The following is a 19,029-nucleotide window of genomic DNA, read 5'->3' on the forward strand; positions in this document are numbered from 1 at the left end:
CTTTTCCAGAGCATGTGTGAGGTCATCTATACGTGCCACTGAGTAACACCTAGCGTACCAATCACATTTCTTTCTTTTGTGCCCTTTATTTTTTCCCCAGACAGGAACAACGGAGCTTGCGCTACTTGGTATCCATAGTAACAGAGATATTATACAAGATTCAGGTTGTAAAAATCCTGTTTGCTAAAGCAGTGACTGAAGAATCTCAAAGAGATGCTGAAGGATCCACCTACTTCGTTGTCCAAAACAACAAACTGTATACAAAAGATGGACGTAGCCACTGTGACATCATCTGTGGGTTTCTCCCTTTTTGAAGCCAAATGGTGCAGGTGCCGACAATAATGGTCTCTTCTTCTATGGATCTATTAACTCATTCACTGCCAGCCATTTTCAAATCAGGTAACTCCCCACTGCCAGGGTTTTTGAGCATTTTTACTCATTTTTGAAGAGCCACAGAAAACTGTGTGTTATGATCATATAAACGCTGAACCTACCAAAATGAAGAACAGACTCTCTTCTTTCATCCAAAAAAAAAAAAAAAGCTTGTTTCTCCCATTTTCCATTCTTTAGTAATCAGCTGTAGAAGAGAGGTGGGTTCCACCAAAAATGCCTGTTTTGACCAAAAAAAGGGAGAAAACGAGCTTTTTGTGAAAAATACATTTCAAGCAGAAAAGTGCCTTTGACACTAATATTTCTTGCTTTGTGACACCTCTAACATATAAAATAGTTTTTCACTTCTATAAAACAGAAATAACACTGAGAAAGGTTATGTTTTATCAAAACAATTTATTTACAAATATATGAAAAAATAAAATGTACATAGTGAAACATTTATTCACAATGAATAATTCACTTTTGTGTGGTAATCATTATAACACTTTCCGGGATGCAAGGGCACACAACAAGACTTGCACCACATTTTTGTCTCACTGCCCAATCCCTTACGTGCGCAAACCCTGCACCTCCTTGCAGGTCTACTTTTACTGCTGGTGGGCTTCAGTTTTTCAAGTTGGTGCCTGCCTAGGTCACCGTCTAGCCTGCTATCAGGGTCGGTGTTGTAAGGTGCCCTTGGGGTTTTTCTGCCTTTCCAGTCACCTTCCCCTTCAAATCCCACACCTGCCCCCTCCCATTGAAAAACGTAATTGACGTCTATAGACGTCAATGGCAGTCAACGTAAGTTTTTCAATTGACGTCTATAGACGTCAATGGCAGTGAATGAGTTAAGACTTCCCAATTAGGTTAAAGAGAAAACTTGGGCCAGTTTGCATGCTTTGAGAACACTAATTTATCTCTTAATGCAGTTCTCCCCAAATGAATGATTAATCTTGATCAGTAGATCTACATTTGGAAATGAGAAGAGTTTCGCTATTGGGTGTATAAAAAGCTTGAATATAGCCACTGTGATGTCATCTATTGGTTCTGGACTCAGCAGTTCATCTTGAAGCATCCAAATAAAATCCTAAAATTTCACTCATCAAAACTGCAGCACAGACTTCTCAGATGGTCGGTTAATACAATGAACGACGCAGCAGCCATCGCCATATAATTGCATCAAAAATGCTTGAACAATGGAGGACAGTGCAGAGCTCCTGTTGAGTGACTCCAAAAACTCAGGTGAAGCCTAGCAGACACTTTTGTAGCAGGCTGATAACATGTTTAGGTGGTTTTGCCATCTTTTGGCTTTTAGCTCCGGAGCTTACAGCTTGCATTTGAAAGAACTTGCACAAGTTTTTTGACACTGTTGGTTCATGCTTACTTTCCATTGTCAATAGTCTTCAGTCAGGCTCCGTTCCCTCCGACTTTAAACATGCTGTTGTGGAACCTATCCTTAAAAAGCAGAATCTGGACTCAACAGTTTTATCAAATTACAGACCAATCTCTAAAGTGCCCTTTTTTCAAAAGTTCTGGAGAAAATTGTAGGTTTGGCAGCTCCAGGCCTTCTTAGATAAATATGACATTGGTGAAGTATTCTAGTCTGGTTTTAAAATGCACCACAGTGCTGAAACTGATCTTTTAACTTTTACTGACTCAGGAGATTCTGACATTTTAAAATTATTAGATCTCAGTGCTGTTTTTGATACAATAGATCATGGGATTCTTATCTTTCAGCTGCAACTATGTGTCGGAATTAAATGAATTGTTTTGGAATGGTTTAAATCCTACCTATCTCACTCTACACCTACGACTGCACAGCCACTAACAGCTCCAACATCATTGTGAAGTTTGCGGACGACACTACAGTGGTGGGTCTTATCACCAACAGTGATGAGACAGCTTACAGGGAGGAGGTCAGCGGCCTGACCCACTGGTGTCAAGACAACCATCTCACCCTCAACGTCACAAAGACAAAGGAGTTGATAGTGGACTTCCGGAGGTGCAGAGAAGTACACACCCCCATCACCATCAGCGGCGCTGCTGTGGAGAGAGTGAGCAGCTTCCGGTTCCTTGGCGTACACCTGGCTGAGGATCTTACGTGGTCAGTATACACAAACAAAACAGTGAAGAAGGCGCAGCAGCGCCTCTTCTTTCTCAGGAGACTGAAAAGACTCGGCATGAGCCCCCGCATCCTCAGGACCTTCTATCACTGTGCCATTGAGAGCATCCTCAAACAATTCTATTCATTGTTTACTCTATTTAACTTGTAAAATATGTGTACACACACACACACACACACACGTAGAAAAATATTTAGTATACACATCCAGAAATGCATATACTATTATATATTGTACATATATTTATTAGTTTCAGATGTAGCCATTCTTGTATTTTGCTTGTTTACATTATTGTATTTTACACAACTCTGTTGCTTGTGAAGCTCGCACACAAGAATTTCACTCACATGTGCTGCACCAATGTACCTGCACATGTGATGTGACAATAAAAGTGATTTGATTTGATTTGCCAAACAGTTTTCGAATTGATTTTAAGATTTTAACACTTGTTTTTAAGACGCTGCATGGACTAGCTCCTACATATGTTTCTGGTCTTCTAACCTGGTATACTCCTGCAAGATCTTTGAGCTCTGCGGACCAAATGCTACTAGTTGTCCCAAGGTCCAGATTAAAACACAGAGGAGACCGGGCATTTGCGGTGACTGCTCCTAAACTCTTTGCCTCTGCATATCAGGACATATATATGTGTACACACACACACACACACACACACACACACACACACATATACACATATATATTAGGGGTGCAACGATACACAAAATTCACGGTTCGGTTCGGTTCGATACTTTGGTGTCACGGTTCGATATTTTTTCGATACAAAAAAAAAATGTTCATGCCTTTTTAATTTGTCATTTATTAAAATTATAAATATATATTTTAACACAAAAGTACAGTTTTTAAATTTAACCCTAACCCTTGTGCGTGTTGTTTTTTAGCTCGTCATATTGCAGCCACAGAAATTCTTTTGTCCATGAAACCATAAAGCTGCACTTTCTTTTTGCCTTATAGTCTGATTTGTCATAACTTCTCCGTTTTGTGGTAAGCTTTTCTTTGGCTGTCACTTCTTCACCCTGACCTGTCTTATTTGGCTCAGCAGAACTAAAATATATATCTGTCTGTGAAGGTTCTCAGTCATCCAGGTCATCGTAGTGAAATATATATCCTGCCGCACTCACATAAACTCAGCGATTCTCTGCGCGATCAACCTCTCACATGTTTAAGCTGCGGGAGATTTCACTTGTCATGTTTGCATAGTAAGCTAACAATTAATAAGACGATGTCAGAGGAATTGGTGCACAAATTATCATCACTCACAGATCAGTGCTGTCGCTCTCTATACACAGTTCACGCGATTGCAAAGTGAAAGCAAAAAAACAAGCGCAAATTCAAACACGATTTCAATATGTCACATATTGACAGTGGCTCACCGATGCCAATGACATAATTACCCAGCTACATTTCTGAAAGAATGCAAAAGCATTGACATATATTTTTCCTTCCTACAATAGCCCGACAGGCAGGGCAGAGATAGCCCCGGGACGTCGGGCTAGCGATATTGCGAGCCCTGTATCTGATTGAGGAATCACTCATCTTTGGAAAAGAGAGTTTATTACAGAAAAATGTCTCTTTCCAAAATAAAAGCTATACTATCCGCTTCTTCTGGGCTATATTCTCAGCAGCATATTAAACATATCAGGTCTCCATAAGGAGAATCCTGTGCTAACAGCTGTCTAAATGACTCGGCTAAAGTTTGTAGCATGCATGCTTGTTGTTTTTGTCTTTGCACTAGGATGATGTCGGTGTAAATGTGCAGTCATATTCGTTGTGTTCCCACTAGTGCTTTCAGGTTAATCTCGTTGAAATAACCTTAACGCCACAACATGGCAAATCTCCGTTAACGAGCTACCCTATACAGAGGGGCTAGACGGCCAACACGTTAACGAGCTAACTGCGCTAACACACTAGCTCCCACCCATGTAATTGAGCATTGCATGGCACATCCAACATACTGTTTTACTTTAGTCCATGACTCGCTTACCTTCAGGGTCATACGTCACATGAAAACCAAAATAATTCCAAACGCCAGATCTGAATGAGGGTGGGGAGGTCCACTTCTGTCTCGCTAGCTTGCCCTGCGCTCTTCCTTCTGACCATGCTGTCTGTGTTGAGCGCTCAGTGAATCTGCGTTCCACTACTCCGCCTAGGCTGCACTCTCGAGCCTAGGCGGAGTAGTCAAATGCAGATTCACTGAGCACTCAACACAGACAGCATCGTCAGAAGGAAAGTTGATAAAATAAATTACAAATTTTGTATTGTTCTTTGTTATGTTCTCTTATAACTTAACTGGTAAGTAACGACGCCTTCTTTAGTCGTAGGAATTTACTTTAATAACCAGTCTAAGGAAAACAAGGCGCAGGCATATCCATGCGCGCATACACCACACTTTGTGTTCTACACTCAATAACAGAAAGTAGTGCCACAAACTATAAACTGATTTTACTAAATACATAACAGTTCCTCCCATCCAACCTTGATGAACACAATAGGTACCAAACAATCAAAATATTTCAGATAATGTTGTAAACCAATAATTTAACTTGAACTGAAATATGACACCTACTCAGTGATTTACAACATGTAGGTAGGTTGTTTCCTCTTAAACATTTGAACTGCTTTCCTACAGAATTAACGTGAAACCTATAAGTTCAGTCTCTGAGGTGCTCTGCGATTTCTCTCAGGGTACCGTCTGCCTATTTGGTCAGACTCCATAGTGCTCTGTGTGGTAAGTTCAGGTGTGTGAGCATCGGTAGCTTCACGTAAATCCTGAACCTCAGGTGGTGGAGCGAGGGCAAACTCTTCTGAATCTTGGTGTGTAGATGTGCTCTCAGGTGGCTGTGGAACCATGTGGCTTTCCGCATCTACAATCTGATCAACATGTCTACGCCAGACTAAGTTGGCTCCAACATCTACAGTATATGTCAGTGGTCCGGTCCGTGACAGGATCGTGCCAGGCTGCCATTTCTGACTTGAGTCTCTGTAGTCCCTGGCGAGAACTTTTTGTCCGGCATTGAAGAATCTAGTTTTGTTTCTTGTTGCGTCCACCATGGAAGACTGTTTGTCTTGGACATTCTTGCAAATGTCTGGTTTCAGCAAATCTAGACGTGATCTCAGATTTCGTCCCATGAAGAGCATTGCAGGTGTGTGTCCAGTTGTTGCATGGGTGGCGTTCCTGTAAGCCAGTAAGAAATTGTCTATTTTCTGTTGTAGCGGCTTCCCCTCTGTGCGACTGGCTTTCATTGACCGCTTGAAGGACTGAATGAACCGTTCGGCTTGTCCATTTGTTGCAGGATGATGGGGAGCTGAAGTGATATGTCGTATGCCGTTACTCCGAAGGAAACACTGGAACTCCTCCCCAGTAAACTGACGACCATTGTCACTTACGAGCTGTTGTGGCAGACCTGTGCGTGCAAACAGTGACCGAAGGCTATTGATCGTGCTGGCAGCTGTTGCTTGCTTTACGGGGAAGATTTCTGGCCATTTTGAGTGAGCATCAACCACAACTAGGAACATTTGGTCCATAAATGGGCCAGCATAGTCTATATGGATGCGTTGCCATGGAGCGGATGGCCACTCCCACGCGTGTACAGGTGCTGTTTGAGGTTGACGCAGCGTCTGCTGACAACCAGTGCAGGATTTTGCCATGTTCTCTATTTCACAGTCAAGGCCTGGCCACCAAACATAGCTTCTAGCAAGAGATTTCATCTTAACCACACCTAAATGTCCAATGTGCAGTGAGTCCAGTACCGTTGTACGTAGTTTGGGTGGCAGGATGACACGAGTTCCCCACATAACACATCCTTGGCAAACGGATAGTTGGTCTTTGCGGGTGGAGTACGCAGAGAACTGAGTGTCAGTGCAGGACGGCCAACCATTCACAGTAAAATCGTATACTTTGGACAAGATTGTGTCTCGGCTCGTTTCCCTTTTCACCTGAGCACTTGTGACAGGTAGGGGTTCCATTTGTGTAACGTGAAACACAGTAGCTGGATCAGTCAGTTCTTCAGTGGGTTGCATGTGTGGAAGACGTGAAAGTCCATCTGCATTTCCATGTAACTTTGTCCCTTTGAACTCAATGGTGTAGGTGTGTGCACCTAGGAACAAGGCCCATCGCTGCAAGCGTGCCGCAGCCATGGTTGGAATACCTTTCTGAGGGTTAAAGATGGACACCAGCGGTCGGTGGTCTGTGATCAGGGTGAAGTGTCGTCCATATAAATACTGATTAAACTTCTTCACGCCCCACACTAGACTGAGTGCTTCTCTGTCTATCTGCGCATAGTTGCGTTCGGCTGCATTTAGGGACCTTGAAGCAAAGGCAACTGGGCGTTCCGATCCATCAGGCATTTTGTGAGATAGCACAGCACCAATGCCATATGGTGAGGCATCACAGGCGAGGCGAAGTGGTAGATTGGAGTCAAAGTGTGTCAGAACCTCCTCTGATGTAATGAGCTGCTTAGCGCCATTAAATGCCTCTTCACAGTTTTTTTGTCCATTTCCATTTGACATTTTGTTGCAGCAGAGAGTTCAGCGGGTGCAGAACTGTTGAAAGGTTTGGTAGAAACTTGTGGTAATAATTAATTAAGCCCAAGAAAGAGCGCAGCTGACTCACATTTTTAGGTTCTGGTGCCTTCAGGACTGCTTCAACTTTGTCCTTGGTTTTGTGGAGCCCATGTCTGTCGATCTTGTGTCCACAATACTCAATGGCATCCTTAAAGAACTCACATTTGTTTTTGTTTGCTCTCAGTCCATATTTTTCTAGCCTGGCCAGGACTGCTGTTAGGTTAGCCAGATGAGTCTCCTCATCAACACCAGTGACGATTATGTCATCCAGAAAACACTGTGTTCCTGGAATGTCTTGTAGGACCTGATCCATGGCACGTTGCCATACTGCTGGGGCACTGGCAATACCAAATACCAGTCTGTTGTACTGATATAGGCCTTTGTGAGTGTTTATTACCAGATATTTTCTGGATGTCTCTTCTACTTCCATCTGGAGATAAGCCTGGGCAAGGTCAATTTTTGAAAAGTGTTTGCCACCTGCTACTGCTGTGAATATGTCTTCTATCCGTGGAAGTGGGTATTGATCTATGCGGAGAACTGGGTTCACTGAAACCTTAAAATCACCACAGATCCACACACTGTCACTTGCTTTCTTGCTTACTGATACTATTGGTGTAGCCCAATCTGACCATTCCACCTTGGTGAGTATTCCTTGCTCTTCCAAGCGTTGAAGCTCTGCTTCAACTTTAGGGCGTAGAGCATAAGGTACAGGGCGTGCCTTGTGGAATCTTGGTTTTGCATTGTCCTCTAGTATGATCTGTGCTTTAATATTTTTCAGGGTGCCGATTCCATCTTTGAACACCTGGGCATGGTTATTAAGGATCTGTTTCAGTCTTTCATCTACAGAATTTGCACTCAGGCCTCGTTTCAGTCTCATTGACTTTATTTCTTTCCAGTTGAGGCGGATGTGTTTCAACCAGTCACGCCCAAATAATGGCACACCTCCATTTTTCAGAACATAAAGTTCCAGGTTGCATTTCTTTTTCTCATATTCCACTTTCACTTTTAGTTTTCCCAGAGGAGTTATTCTTTCACCTGTGTACGTTTTCAGTTTCACCGAGGTGTGCTTCAGTTTCAGATTGGGGAATTTGCTTCTATAATCTTCATATGAAATCAGTGAGAGAGCAGACCCGGTGTCCAGTTCCATCTGTAACTCAATCCCTTGTATTTTAGGTGTGAGCCATATTGCATCGTTATCTTTCTCTTGCATTGTGTACAGTTCCAGGCATGCCAAATCCTCCTCAGAATCAGTTGGCTCTGACTCGTTTACTTCATGCAGCTTTCTGTCTCTTTTCCACATTTTGTTTTTCTTTTTATCATACTGCTTTGATTTACACATTTTCTGTATATGCCCCTTTTTGTTACATTGCAGGCATTCTTTCTCTTTAAACCAGCAATTAGCAGCGTCATGTGACTTCTTGCCGCATCTGAAGCACATCGGTAATTTGTTATTGCGCTGCGGATATATTTTGTTTACAGAACACGGCTCCGTGCCTTTTCCCTGAAGCTCTCCGGCATCTTTTGCTGCTGTCTCCATCGATATCGCTATCTCTAATGCACGGTGCAAAGTGAGGTTATCCTCTGTGAGAAGTCGTTTCTGTGTGCCTTCATTGTTCATGCCGCAGACGAAACGGTCTCTCAGCGCATCTGACAGCCCCTCCCCGAACTGACAGTGTTCCGACAGCCGCCGGAGTTCCGCGATGTACTCCGATGTGGACTCATTCTTTAGTTGATTTCGTTTATGAAATCGGAAACGTTCGGCTATAACCAGTGGCTTCGGTTGGAAATGTTTTTGGAGCACTTCTGTGATCTCCTTGAAACTTTTGTCAGCTGGTTTGATCGGTGTGATGAGGCTGCGCAACAAGTTGTATGTTTTCGCTCCCATCACACTCAGTAACACAGCAACTTTCCTCTCGTCCTCTACTTTATTAGCTCGACAATACTGTTCAACTCTCTCTACGTATGTTGTCCAATCCTCTGTGCCATTATCGAAAACGTCCATTTGTCCAACGCCTCCTGACATTTTTCGGTATTTTTATAAGCGTCCTTCACTTAAAATAATTGATGTTACTCACGTCCTCTCTTTAGCCAGGCAGGTGAGCTAGCATCCACACGGAGGGTTAGTTGTTTTGGCCCTAACCGTTTTTCGTGTCTTTTTGGCCACTTTCACAAGGATTTCCCCCTCTCTGTCGTCCAATGCACATCGGGGATCCGTTTTAATCCTCGTCGCCAGTCTGTTATGTTCTCTTATAACTTAACTGGTAAGTAACGACGCCTTCTTTAGTCGTAGGAATTTACTTTAATAACCAGTCTAAGGAAAACAAGGCGCAGGCATATCCATGCGCGCATACACCACACTTTGTGTTCTACACTCAATAACAGAAAGTAGTGCCACAAACTATAAACTGATTTTACTAAATACATAACATTCTTTTTTTTTTCTCCCCTTTGGTTTTCTTTCTTTCTCTCCCCCTCTTTCTTTCATTCTTTCCCCCTGTCCTATCCCACAGTCATGTCTGTCCCGTTTGCAACTGAAAATAAAATAAATTCATAATTATAATAAAGGTCAATCAAATGGACCAATATGATGATCCACTTAAAATAAATCCTCTTGGCATCTTTCTTGGCCTCAAGACAACAATTCTGATGGCTATAGATCCAAACGGGACACAAAAAAAAAAAAAAAAAAAAAATTGAAAAAAAAAATTGTATTGTTCGATACATATGCGTACCGAACCGAAAGCACTGTATCGAACGGTTCAATATCGTTACACCCCATATATATATATATATATATATATATATATATATATATATATATATATATATATATATATATATATATATATATATACACACACACACACACTTCATGAGTCGCAAGCACTCAACTAACTCTCGTCACTGGGTGTATGATTTATTACAGCAGCTGGTGATGATTATGTGATGATGGTAAAGTGCTGATATTAGCATGAAATGCCTACATGTCCCAAAGTAAGAATCCAGTGTCATTATCTGTCGGCTATCATTGCAAAAAACAAAACAAATTCACATTATAAAAAGTCATCTGATGCACTGTTACGCACATCTATAGCAACTGCAGCACCTTTAATAAAAGTATGATTTTACCAAGACTACCGATCCCAGGCCTGCCAGCACTAGTTAGATATTTGTGGACAGGTTTTGTTAGCAAGGTGCCATCTACATCAAGGCTACAAATGCAAACACCCTCCATCAGCAAAGAAGAAATCGTGATCACGAGCTGAATCTTGGTCACATCTGAGGCGACGCCTGCTGTTAAACACAACAGGCTGTTAGGTGTCAACTGGATGTCGCCTGCTGCTGCTGCTCGCAAAGCAACTCTGCTTTGTCAGATGGTTAACGACTGACCTCCAGCTCAACCATGTCTTGCTTGTTCTTTTTGCAAAGATGAAAGTTGTCCATTTTTAAGTTAATACCTAACGAGCAACAACTCACAGAAGTGTGTTCTAAGAAGCCCCTCTTTGTTATGCATTGATTCTAACTACATTACCATATGGCAGCAGCCTGCCACCAGAGGCCACTTTGCAAACCCTGAACAAGAACAGAAGCAGAGCCTCTTCAGAGTCTTCAGAGTTGACAAACACATTCACTTTATCCAGGAGAAAATGAGTCAGGGAATTACATATCTCTCTCCTCCACTCAAAGTTTCCACCTTCAGATGTAATTTATATTCATGAGGACATGCTGATGAGTTACACCTTGACCCTTTGTGATCGTGGGTCAGAAAGTAAAACCACTAAAAAACTTTACCTGCCCATTAAATGCATGAAATAGTGTCATCTGATAAGAAAGAACGTCCCTAAATTCATTGCTTTAAAGTTATGACCACAAGAGTAGACTAAGGGAGCACTTCACAGCGAATAGCAAGAAAAACAATATTAATAATATCTTGATGATAGTGGTAGCAACAGAAGAGTGTCTATAAGGAGATGTTACCACATTATATGAAACCCATAGAGGGTGGGAATATTCTGGACACGTGCACTGAATCAACGCCACTCTGACCATGGAGAAGCAGCACTCCATTCTTCAGAGACATGTCCCACCCTCAAGTTTGGATTTTTGTAATGAACGAGTCAACAGGGTGATGAAGTCAAACACCTCAAAGCTTTTCAACAACCACAAAAAACCCAAAGAAGACCAAGGAGAGCTGACCGTCAAAGACTTTCCTGCAGAATGGTCCTGACATCCTGGAATAACACCGCACAATCACATCTGCTGTAGGAACAAATAAATTCTACAATATTCAGAAATTCCCTGGCATTGTCACTGCTATTGAAGTTAGACTTTATAAAGTGCTACTCCAACACCTCTATCAGCCAAAGAGAGATGGAGGAAATCACCTATCCCCTGTGCTTCATGTGTGGATGTCTGAAGATTGTAGTGTTTAAATAGCTGATAGTAAGTTCACATTTTAAAATGTCAATACTTTTAGTCCTTTTAAAAGTTTTGGTTTACTTAGTATTGCTGTTTCATTATAACGGCTGGACAGTTTTATGGAGTCTTCAGAGAGGGCATCTTTCATTAATGCAAACCTTAAAAAAAAGACTAATAAAAAGGTATTTTATGTACATTTGTACAAGAACATTTAAGCTTGTAAAATGTTCGGAACAGACTTTTTGGGCTCAGTGTTAGCAGTGGCGACAAACCTGGGAAGGCTTTAGCTAATATTGACACTTAAAGGTTTTAGTACACAGTTCGTGCGTACAGTGTTATGTAGGTTCTGAATTAAACATTACATTTATCTGATTCTAGAACTAATAGCATCCCCAGGTTTCACACAGGTGTGGCTATAAGGAGAAAGCTGCTTTGCATTCAAATTCTGTGATTAGTTAGCTGAGAAATTGGGACAGAAGTAGGGTTGCCAACCGTCCCTTAAAATACGGAATCGTCCCGTATTTAGAAACAAAAGTACACGTCCCGTATTGAGCTAATAAGGGACGCACTTTGTCCCGTAATACAGTGAGAATCAAAAGTAGTCTATAAATGTTAATGGAATTAACGCTTTGTTTGAAAACATAATTCCCAGCCTCTCTCCTGCTTTGTGACCAATGAGCTGACAGCACACTTATGACAATTCGAGTATGACAATTCAGATTACCGCTCATCTCATTGGTCGAGGAAAGGTCGCTTACGGAGAAAATACCGGAAGACAACAGATGACCACAAGAAGCATGGCCAACAGGGAAACAAACGCCGACACTGCGGTGCAAGTCTCGGACGACAGTACACCTAAAGCTGGGCAGACACTGTGCGCTTTTTTCAGTCGCGTTATTCAGCTCCTGCTCAAACTGCACGATTGACTCGCAGGGGTTAGAAGTTGGTAGGTCACGATGCAGGTCTCACACTATACCGCCCGATGCTCTGATGCGACCTGAGTGCTCACACTGTGCCTCCATAAAATTAAGGTTATAACAGAAAATCTGTCGCTCTCTCTCTCTGTCTTTCACTCACACAGACACACCACCACCATCAACTTTGCTAAATTGCTAATGAAAAACATGATCAGGCAGCTGTGATTTAGCAGCGATGTAGATCCAACTATTTTCACGGTTGTTGTGGTCGTGATAATTTTGTGATGCCACATCGAAAAGGCTCGGATGAGCTTTTCAAAGTTCTACAAGTTGTGCCTCCATCGCTTGTGTCCAGATCACACGCTGCACAGCCGTGCTGCTCCGTCTTTTTCACGGCGTTTACGTGTTTGCGCGCGAGCAGTGTGAGCGGCTCACGAGCGATTGATGATCGGGAGCTGGTCGTGAGGTGTTAATCACTTCTCGTTACCCCACGTATACTACACGACGCACGATGAAGGCCAAAATCGGTCCGATCACTCAAAAATCGGCTCAAAATGGGCCAAAAATCGCACAGTGTGAGCCCAGCGTTAGAGCAGCAATGTTTGTTCCCCTCAGAGAAAGGGAAGAATGGGAAAAGGAAAACACCTGGCTGGAAAAAGTTAATATGGGCATGTGCAGTGAATATCAGCGCTATGTGGCCAGAAGTGTGATAATATAATTTATTTTGTGTAATAAACGACTGCAAGGATAGATGATTACAACAAATAGATGACTAATACATAAAAGTAATACATAGATGAATAATGATGATGAGTTAAGATGCGTAATCATGGGAACAAGCGGGTTTACAAACAGGAGCAGCTGATTAGCATTAGAAAAGCTGAAATAATACCTCAGCTGAAGCCAATTGTACTAAATGCACTAAATGTGCACTGTTACAAGAATATTTTTCTTTCTATTGTTTTCTATTATTTTAAGTTAAGCAGGACAGAGTTCTTTTAAAGAAAGATTTACTTATATTCTCAAAAGTTAAGCATGACAGGCTTCTGTTTAAGAAAGAGACCTGTTTTACTGTGTTAATGTTGTCATTTTGAGCTAAAAATAAATGGCTAAATGATCATTTGTTTCACATGTGTTCATATCACAAAGAATACACATCTACTTAAATCAAATTCAAGTCAAAGGGTTAAAAAAAACAATTTCACACACAAAAAAAGAGCTAGAAAATTCACCACACTGGGAAGGGTGAAGACAACTGGGTCGCCCGGCCCTGGCCACGAGGTGTCCCTTATTTATTTTTCAGGGAGTTGGCAACCCTAGACAGAAGTAACCCTTACCTCCAATATCCGGTCGCAGTTTCTTGTCATATTCTTTCAGTAAATTATTGAGTATTTCCGTGGCGTCGGTTTGCTGGGATTTAGGAGCCAGCATCTGGTTCACAGTGACATCCTCGTAGTCCTCCTCGGACTCGATTGTTAGAGAGCTACAGGGACACAAATAAAAGAAGGTGGCTGGAAACAGCAGGAGCAATGACACTGACTTAAAACATGCAGCGCAGTCTGCAGAGTGCATGCACGCAAAGACATCGTTAGTGTCACTGAGTCCTTCACGCAAACTTAAGAGCCAGCCACAAAGTTTCCTGAGCATTTAAAGCATCACCAAAACGCATCACGCGACCAAAGGGCGCCACTTACCAGGTATGAAGGGCTGAAAGAAGTAGGATATAAGCCAGTAGCGGGGATGTCATGTTTGTCGCAGGAGGACAACAAGTAGAGATGTGTGAGAGGACGGTGCGCAAGGTGTCGGTGTCTGGACGCGACGGTCACTGCTGCTCAGGGGAGAAAACGTAAGAGCAGCCCTTCGTAGTTTGTAATCCAGCAGAAATGTCATTCATTGTTGTGAAATAGATCCTTCCTCGTGGGAGTGCCTCCTCGTATAGACGGAGGAGCAGCTGGTCTCACCTGTACAGGGTTGCAATTCCTGGATAGCGGACGCTGCTTGTGCTTTACGCAGGTGCGCACACTGAATGCGTCCCTCTAAAAGCCCCTGGTCCACCAAAAACTCCTCCGTGGCCAAACCTGCGTCACTCCACTGTAGGGGCTACTTTACAGATCTTATTAGAGCTGTTACACCTGTTCTCTTTAGTGGTGTTTTGCTTTCTTTCTAATTATCCGTACAAAGTGCCAAAAGAACGCATCCCTTTGTGAATACAGTATAGATTATTTGTATGCAAGGCAGGAGCGTCTGTGTGCATAGATATGATTATTTTTATGGCAGGAACTAAAGTTTCTTATTTTAGTGGATTTTTAAAATTTAAATGGTGCCAAAAACTCTGACAGAACAGTAAAAGTGATACGGGTGATGTCATCTTATTGCCTCTTATGTGCGACCAAAAAGTTCTATATATAAAAATAGAATTTATATTTATTTAATATTTATTATAAGCTAGATATCGATTATCAGATAACAGCCGTTCTCATTTGTCTACTGATTTGCTTTTATTGATCGACTAATTGTTGCATGTGTTTTAATGATGCACCTGTGAGGCAGCCTCTTTGTTATTCATTTGAAAGCTTGCATATCAAAGTGCAGCAAGAGCCCCTTTAAAGCTACCAAACGCTGCTAATTGGCATGCAGCCTCTTAGAGAATGAAGCCGCCTTTGTGGCCGTGTTTGAGATTGTAATTGAGAGCCCTTGTCATGCTGTGTTTACAGCCCCTGTCTTCTCCCTGTGAGGATGTGATTTATTTAAGGCTGGATGCTTAAGGTGGTGCTCCACTGAATGCTGTGCCTCCATAAAGGACTCCAAAGATGGAAAAAAGGCTCAAACATTATGATATTTATTTTCTAGTATGGGTCAAGTTCATAGGCTGTATATCAAAGATGGAGTTTGATTATTTGAAGGCTAATCCTCAGATAGGCTAAACTGTAGGGGTGAATCAGGAGCAAGCAGACATAACATACTTATATAGTCCTAGAATTTCACTCACCCAAACTGGTGCTCAGACTTCTTGGATGTTCTTTTAGTACAATTAACTGCACATCATCCATATTATTAGTCAGATAACTGCAGAAGTAATGCTCCAAGAGGCACTGACACCACTCAAGAGATCCATTTCTAGGACATTAATAAGTAGATGCCTGCTTTGGTATCCACGTGTCAATCAAAGCACCCAAAGAGGGTGAATTTTTATTACATGCACCCCCTGTCCAGTTGTCAAGAAGGGGGACATTAACTATAGAGCCCAAAACATTTTTTGTAGTAGGCTGTAGACATGTTTATTTCTCCAGTAAAGTTGGACAATTTAACAGGGGAGTCTATGGGGACTGACTCACTGCTGGAGCCTCAAGTGGACATTAGAGGAACTGCAGTTTTTTTCCACCTCTGTGATGATTTTAATTTTTTAGCCCCAGAGATTGCTGCTTAGTCAGGCTTTGTTTCCCACAATGCAGCTGCCTCCTATGCTCACACCTCCAAAACATGCCTGTTTTCAGTTTCTGTCAGAATAACCCTGATGACAAAACGGATGACATCACCAGGATGAAACTGGGGACTAGAGAAAGTACTGAAGTGTACCTTTAAAAAATAAAAAACCAAGGGCATGAAGCCCCACCGATGACAAGGCATAAAACAAGCAACCCCATGCTGCAGGTAAAGGTGTTTTCTGACAGTTTTATGATTGACCCTCTTCAGGAGCAATCATAATTTTCCTTCAGAGAACACTCTGATTGGTCCTTGGTGGCATTGATTTCAAATGAATGGCTGGACAATAGAGGAGGAGTTGTCCAGCAAGAACACAAAGATAAATAATCCCTCTGTGCCAGCACTGTAAAGCACGATGAGCAGTGAGCCACAGCAGCCTCACAGGACTCACATGCACGGGCCTGGTTGGATGTGCGCTTTAACAGACCCATAGTGAAGCCTGTCTGCAGTGCTGCTGTCACCCTCTGCTGGTTAAAAGTAGATCTGCACACTCTAAAACACTGAGTGCTGCATGTGCTGCTCTAATTAGGACTGTTCCATCCAAACAAGGCTACAACATAAATCGTCCTCATTATCCTGCTGCTTTAACTGGTCACTAATGTGCTGCCTACTACAAACATACAGGCTCAGTAGACCCAAAGGAAGTGATTAAGGACATGCTAATTTGTATTACCTTTGGCATAAATTGACTTTCAGTGTGAACATCCACAAGAGATATAAATTAATTTGAAAAGTGCTTTACAAATACAATATAGTCCACATTTCAGTGTAGAAAAAATAACGATAGTTTAATAATGCCTAAGAGTTTTCACTATTTTTTTTCTCCGTTTAAACCTGCGAAACTTGCCAAAGTAATAAGACAGCATCTATGTGATTTTCATCAATCTATTAGTTGGTTATTAAACAGATTGTTTCCCTTTGTAAAGTAACTTTACAGCAACTCTCGGTTCATTGTCACGCAGCGAAAAGTTCAATATTTCCCTCACAGGAAGTAAAGCAGGACTGTGTTATCTGTTTTTAGAGTTTTAGCGCTACTTTGAAACGTTTCTTTAAATGCTGGCCTTTGCTTTCAGTGAAGTGCACACATGCAGATTCTGGTGGTGAGATGATTGACAAGAAAGCGCTGATTTCTAGCATTTTTTGTGACAAGTGGGAATTTGTTGTAAAACACAGCAAAGTTTTAAAATTCTTTGATGAAGAAAAAATGAAACCTGTTTTCAAATCAAACAATTTCTTCCTCGTTCTGTCAGAGGCAGCATAACCTTTGTTTTTGTACACAGTTTAGACAGTTTATACCACTTAGAAGTTTTCTGCTTACCTTTCATGGTGCTTCTTTCATGAACTATGCATCAGTGCAGAGACTCCACGCCTGCAGGATACCTGTGATATCAGTATTTTAATGTGTTGTTTTCTTTTTGTTGTTGTTTTTTAAGTCATTTCCTTCTCTGCATACATGACTGCACTGTGTGAGCATCCGTCCAAGCTCTAAATTAAAGTTTGCAGTAAGGCACTGATGTGCATTGATTAGCAAGGGAGCAGGATATTGTGCTGACGAAATCAAAGGTCGCACAGAAAATGTCAGAATTTGCAAAGATGTAAAAAAAAAAAGCATTGTGGGGAGAAAAAAAACCCCTCAGAATATCTTCCATACAAATCCTTTAATCAATCCAGCAGTTCAGCATCCTGCAAAGCCTCAGTGATTCATGTTCCTGGTGATGTGAAGATGACTTTGAAATACAATGCTGAAAAAGATGAGGCTGAATAATTTGCTTTAACTTTCACTCTTTTTTACTGTCCTGTTTATGGCTGTTATCCTCTCTGACCTCCATTTAACAATGTTAGCTTTGTTATCTTCATTTTTTATCACTTTTCTGACAAATGTGTTTTTGTCCTTTGTCTGGCACGTTGCAACTATAATATAAAACGCTGTATTATTATATTAAAAGGCTTTTGTTAAGCACATGCAATTTAAAACCTGTGAATCAAAGTTAACTAATGATTTTTTTTTATATTACACTTCACTTCTATAATATTTCTTCTGAAAGCTTTTTGGTGATTTCATACTTTATCTAGCTCAACACAATGCCTCCACCTGACCCTGAAGGTTGTGCAGTGACTGAATTTTTTTAAAGGTGGAGGAAAGATAAGTGAAAAACAAAATCACAACCACTTTAAATGCTCTGATGTTACATTTTTTTCGTGTTGCTGCAGAGGAAAGTTAGATTCACATATGAATCTTCTAATCAAAATGCACATTCAGCATTTCATGTATCAACTTACACCAGAGAGCTATAAGCACGGGCTATAGATATTTTGTATGATGAAAAAGTAGCTGCATTATATGCCCGAACATAAGGTACAGTGAATGTGTCCTATGACCAAGCAGTTTTGGAGACATGTCTTATACAGTATGCATAATGAAAAGAATGTTTATTTTTTACTTGGCACAGTAAGTTTCTTTAACTTTTAATAGTTTCCACTTCTGATGTTTGTCCACCATGAACTGTGCCAAACCAAATAAGAAGAGCTTGCAAACAAACAGTTTTAAAGGGCTGGACATGAAGATAGGTTTGCATGCTTTCTGCAACTGAATGCTATTTCCAAGCTGCAAACTTGTATTCATGGTTATTATAACAGAACGTGAATGCAGCCTACACTTTAAAGTCAAGTGTATCGCATTTGATACATTAATATTATTTTATTTCATCAGAAGGATCAATAAACATTTGATTTCTTTTAAAAATCAAGATTTTTCTGGGAATTATTTCATGTTTCAGGCTTTAAAGGCCTGTGATAGTCAATATTAGAGAAAAAGCTTTGATATAACCTGTAGAAACGTGAGAAGGTTAGTGATGGAAACACAGATGTACCTGACTTTCAGTCAGGTGACTGCAGCTCAAATCCCGTTTGTCTCAGTTCCTTCGACTGAAGGTTTCCTCTGTTTAAAAATGCATTTCCTCCTCACTGTTATTAAGAGTTTAGTCATGAAGAGTTATTGGGTTTGTAAGGCTCTTCCAATATAAAGTCTTAGCATACATTGATGCTGTATAACCAGAATCCTTGATTAACCCGGGGAAAGCGTTCAAAGTGCAGAGCAGGCCAAGAGTGCACCTAGGATCTTCTGATCAGTGGTC

The 19,029-nt window shown here is 41.3% G+C and overlaps 1 protein-coding gene across 5 annotated transcripts in view; it reads right to left on the reverse strand.

Annotated features, from left to right (window-relative positions):
* The window catches only part of gabrg3 (gamma-aminobutyric acid type A receptor subunit gamma3), a 91,388-nt gene extending 76,826 nt beyond the window's left edge, over nucleotides 1-14,562 (reverse strand). For 3 of the 5 annotated variants that reach the window (XR_014274892.1, XM_082525217.1, XM_082525219.1), the window contains exons 1-2: nucleotides 14,107-14,190; nucleotides 13,750-13,895 (exon numbers count right to left, since the gene is read on the reverse strand). Coding sequence is in view for 3 of the 5 variants with exons in the window: in XM_082525217.1 (XP_082381343.1) it covers nucleotides 13,750-13,895; nucleotides 14,107-14,159 (199 nt within the window). In the remaining 2 variants the exon portion in view is untranslated. Of the gene's footprint in view, nucleotides 1-4,497; nucleotides 4,737-13,749; nucleotides 13,896-14,106; nucleotides 14,241-14,373 lie in introns of those variants that run through there. The other 2 variants (XM_082525216.1, XM_082525218.1) reach the window with 2 other exon arrangements.
* Nucleotides 14,563-19,029: the final 4,467 nt, after the last annotated feature.

Source organism: Aulonocara stuartgranti, assembly GCF_965226115.1.
Source record: "Aulonocara stuartgranti genome assembly, chromosome: 23".
In the NCBI taxonomy this organism is placed as follows: domain Eukaryota; kingdom Metazoa; phylum Chordata; class Actinopteri; order Cichliformes; family Cichlidae; genus Aulonocara; species Aulonocara stuartgranti.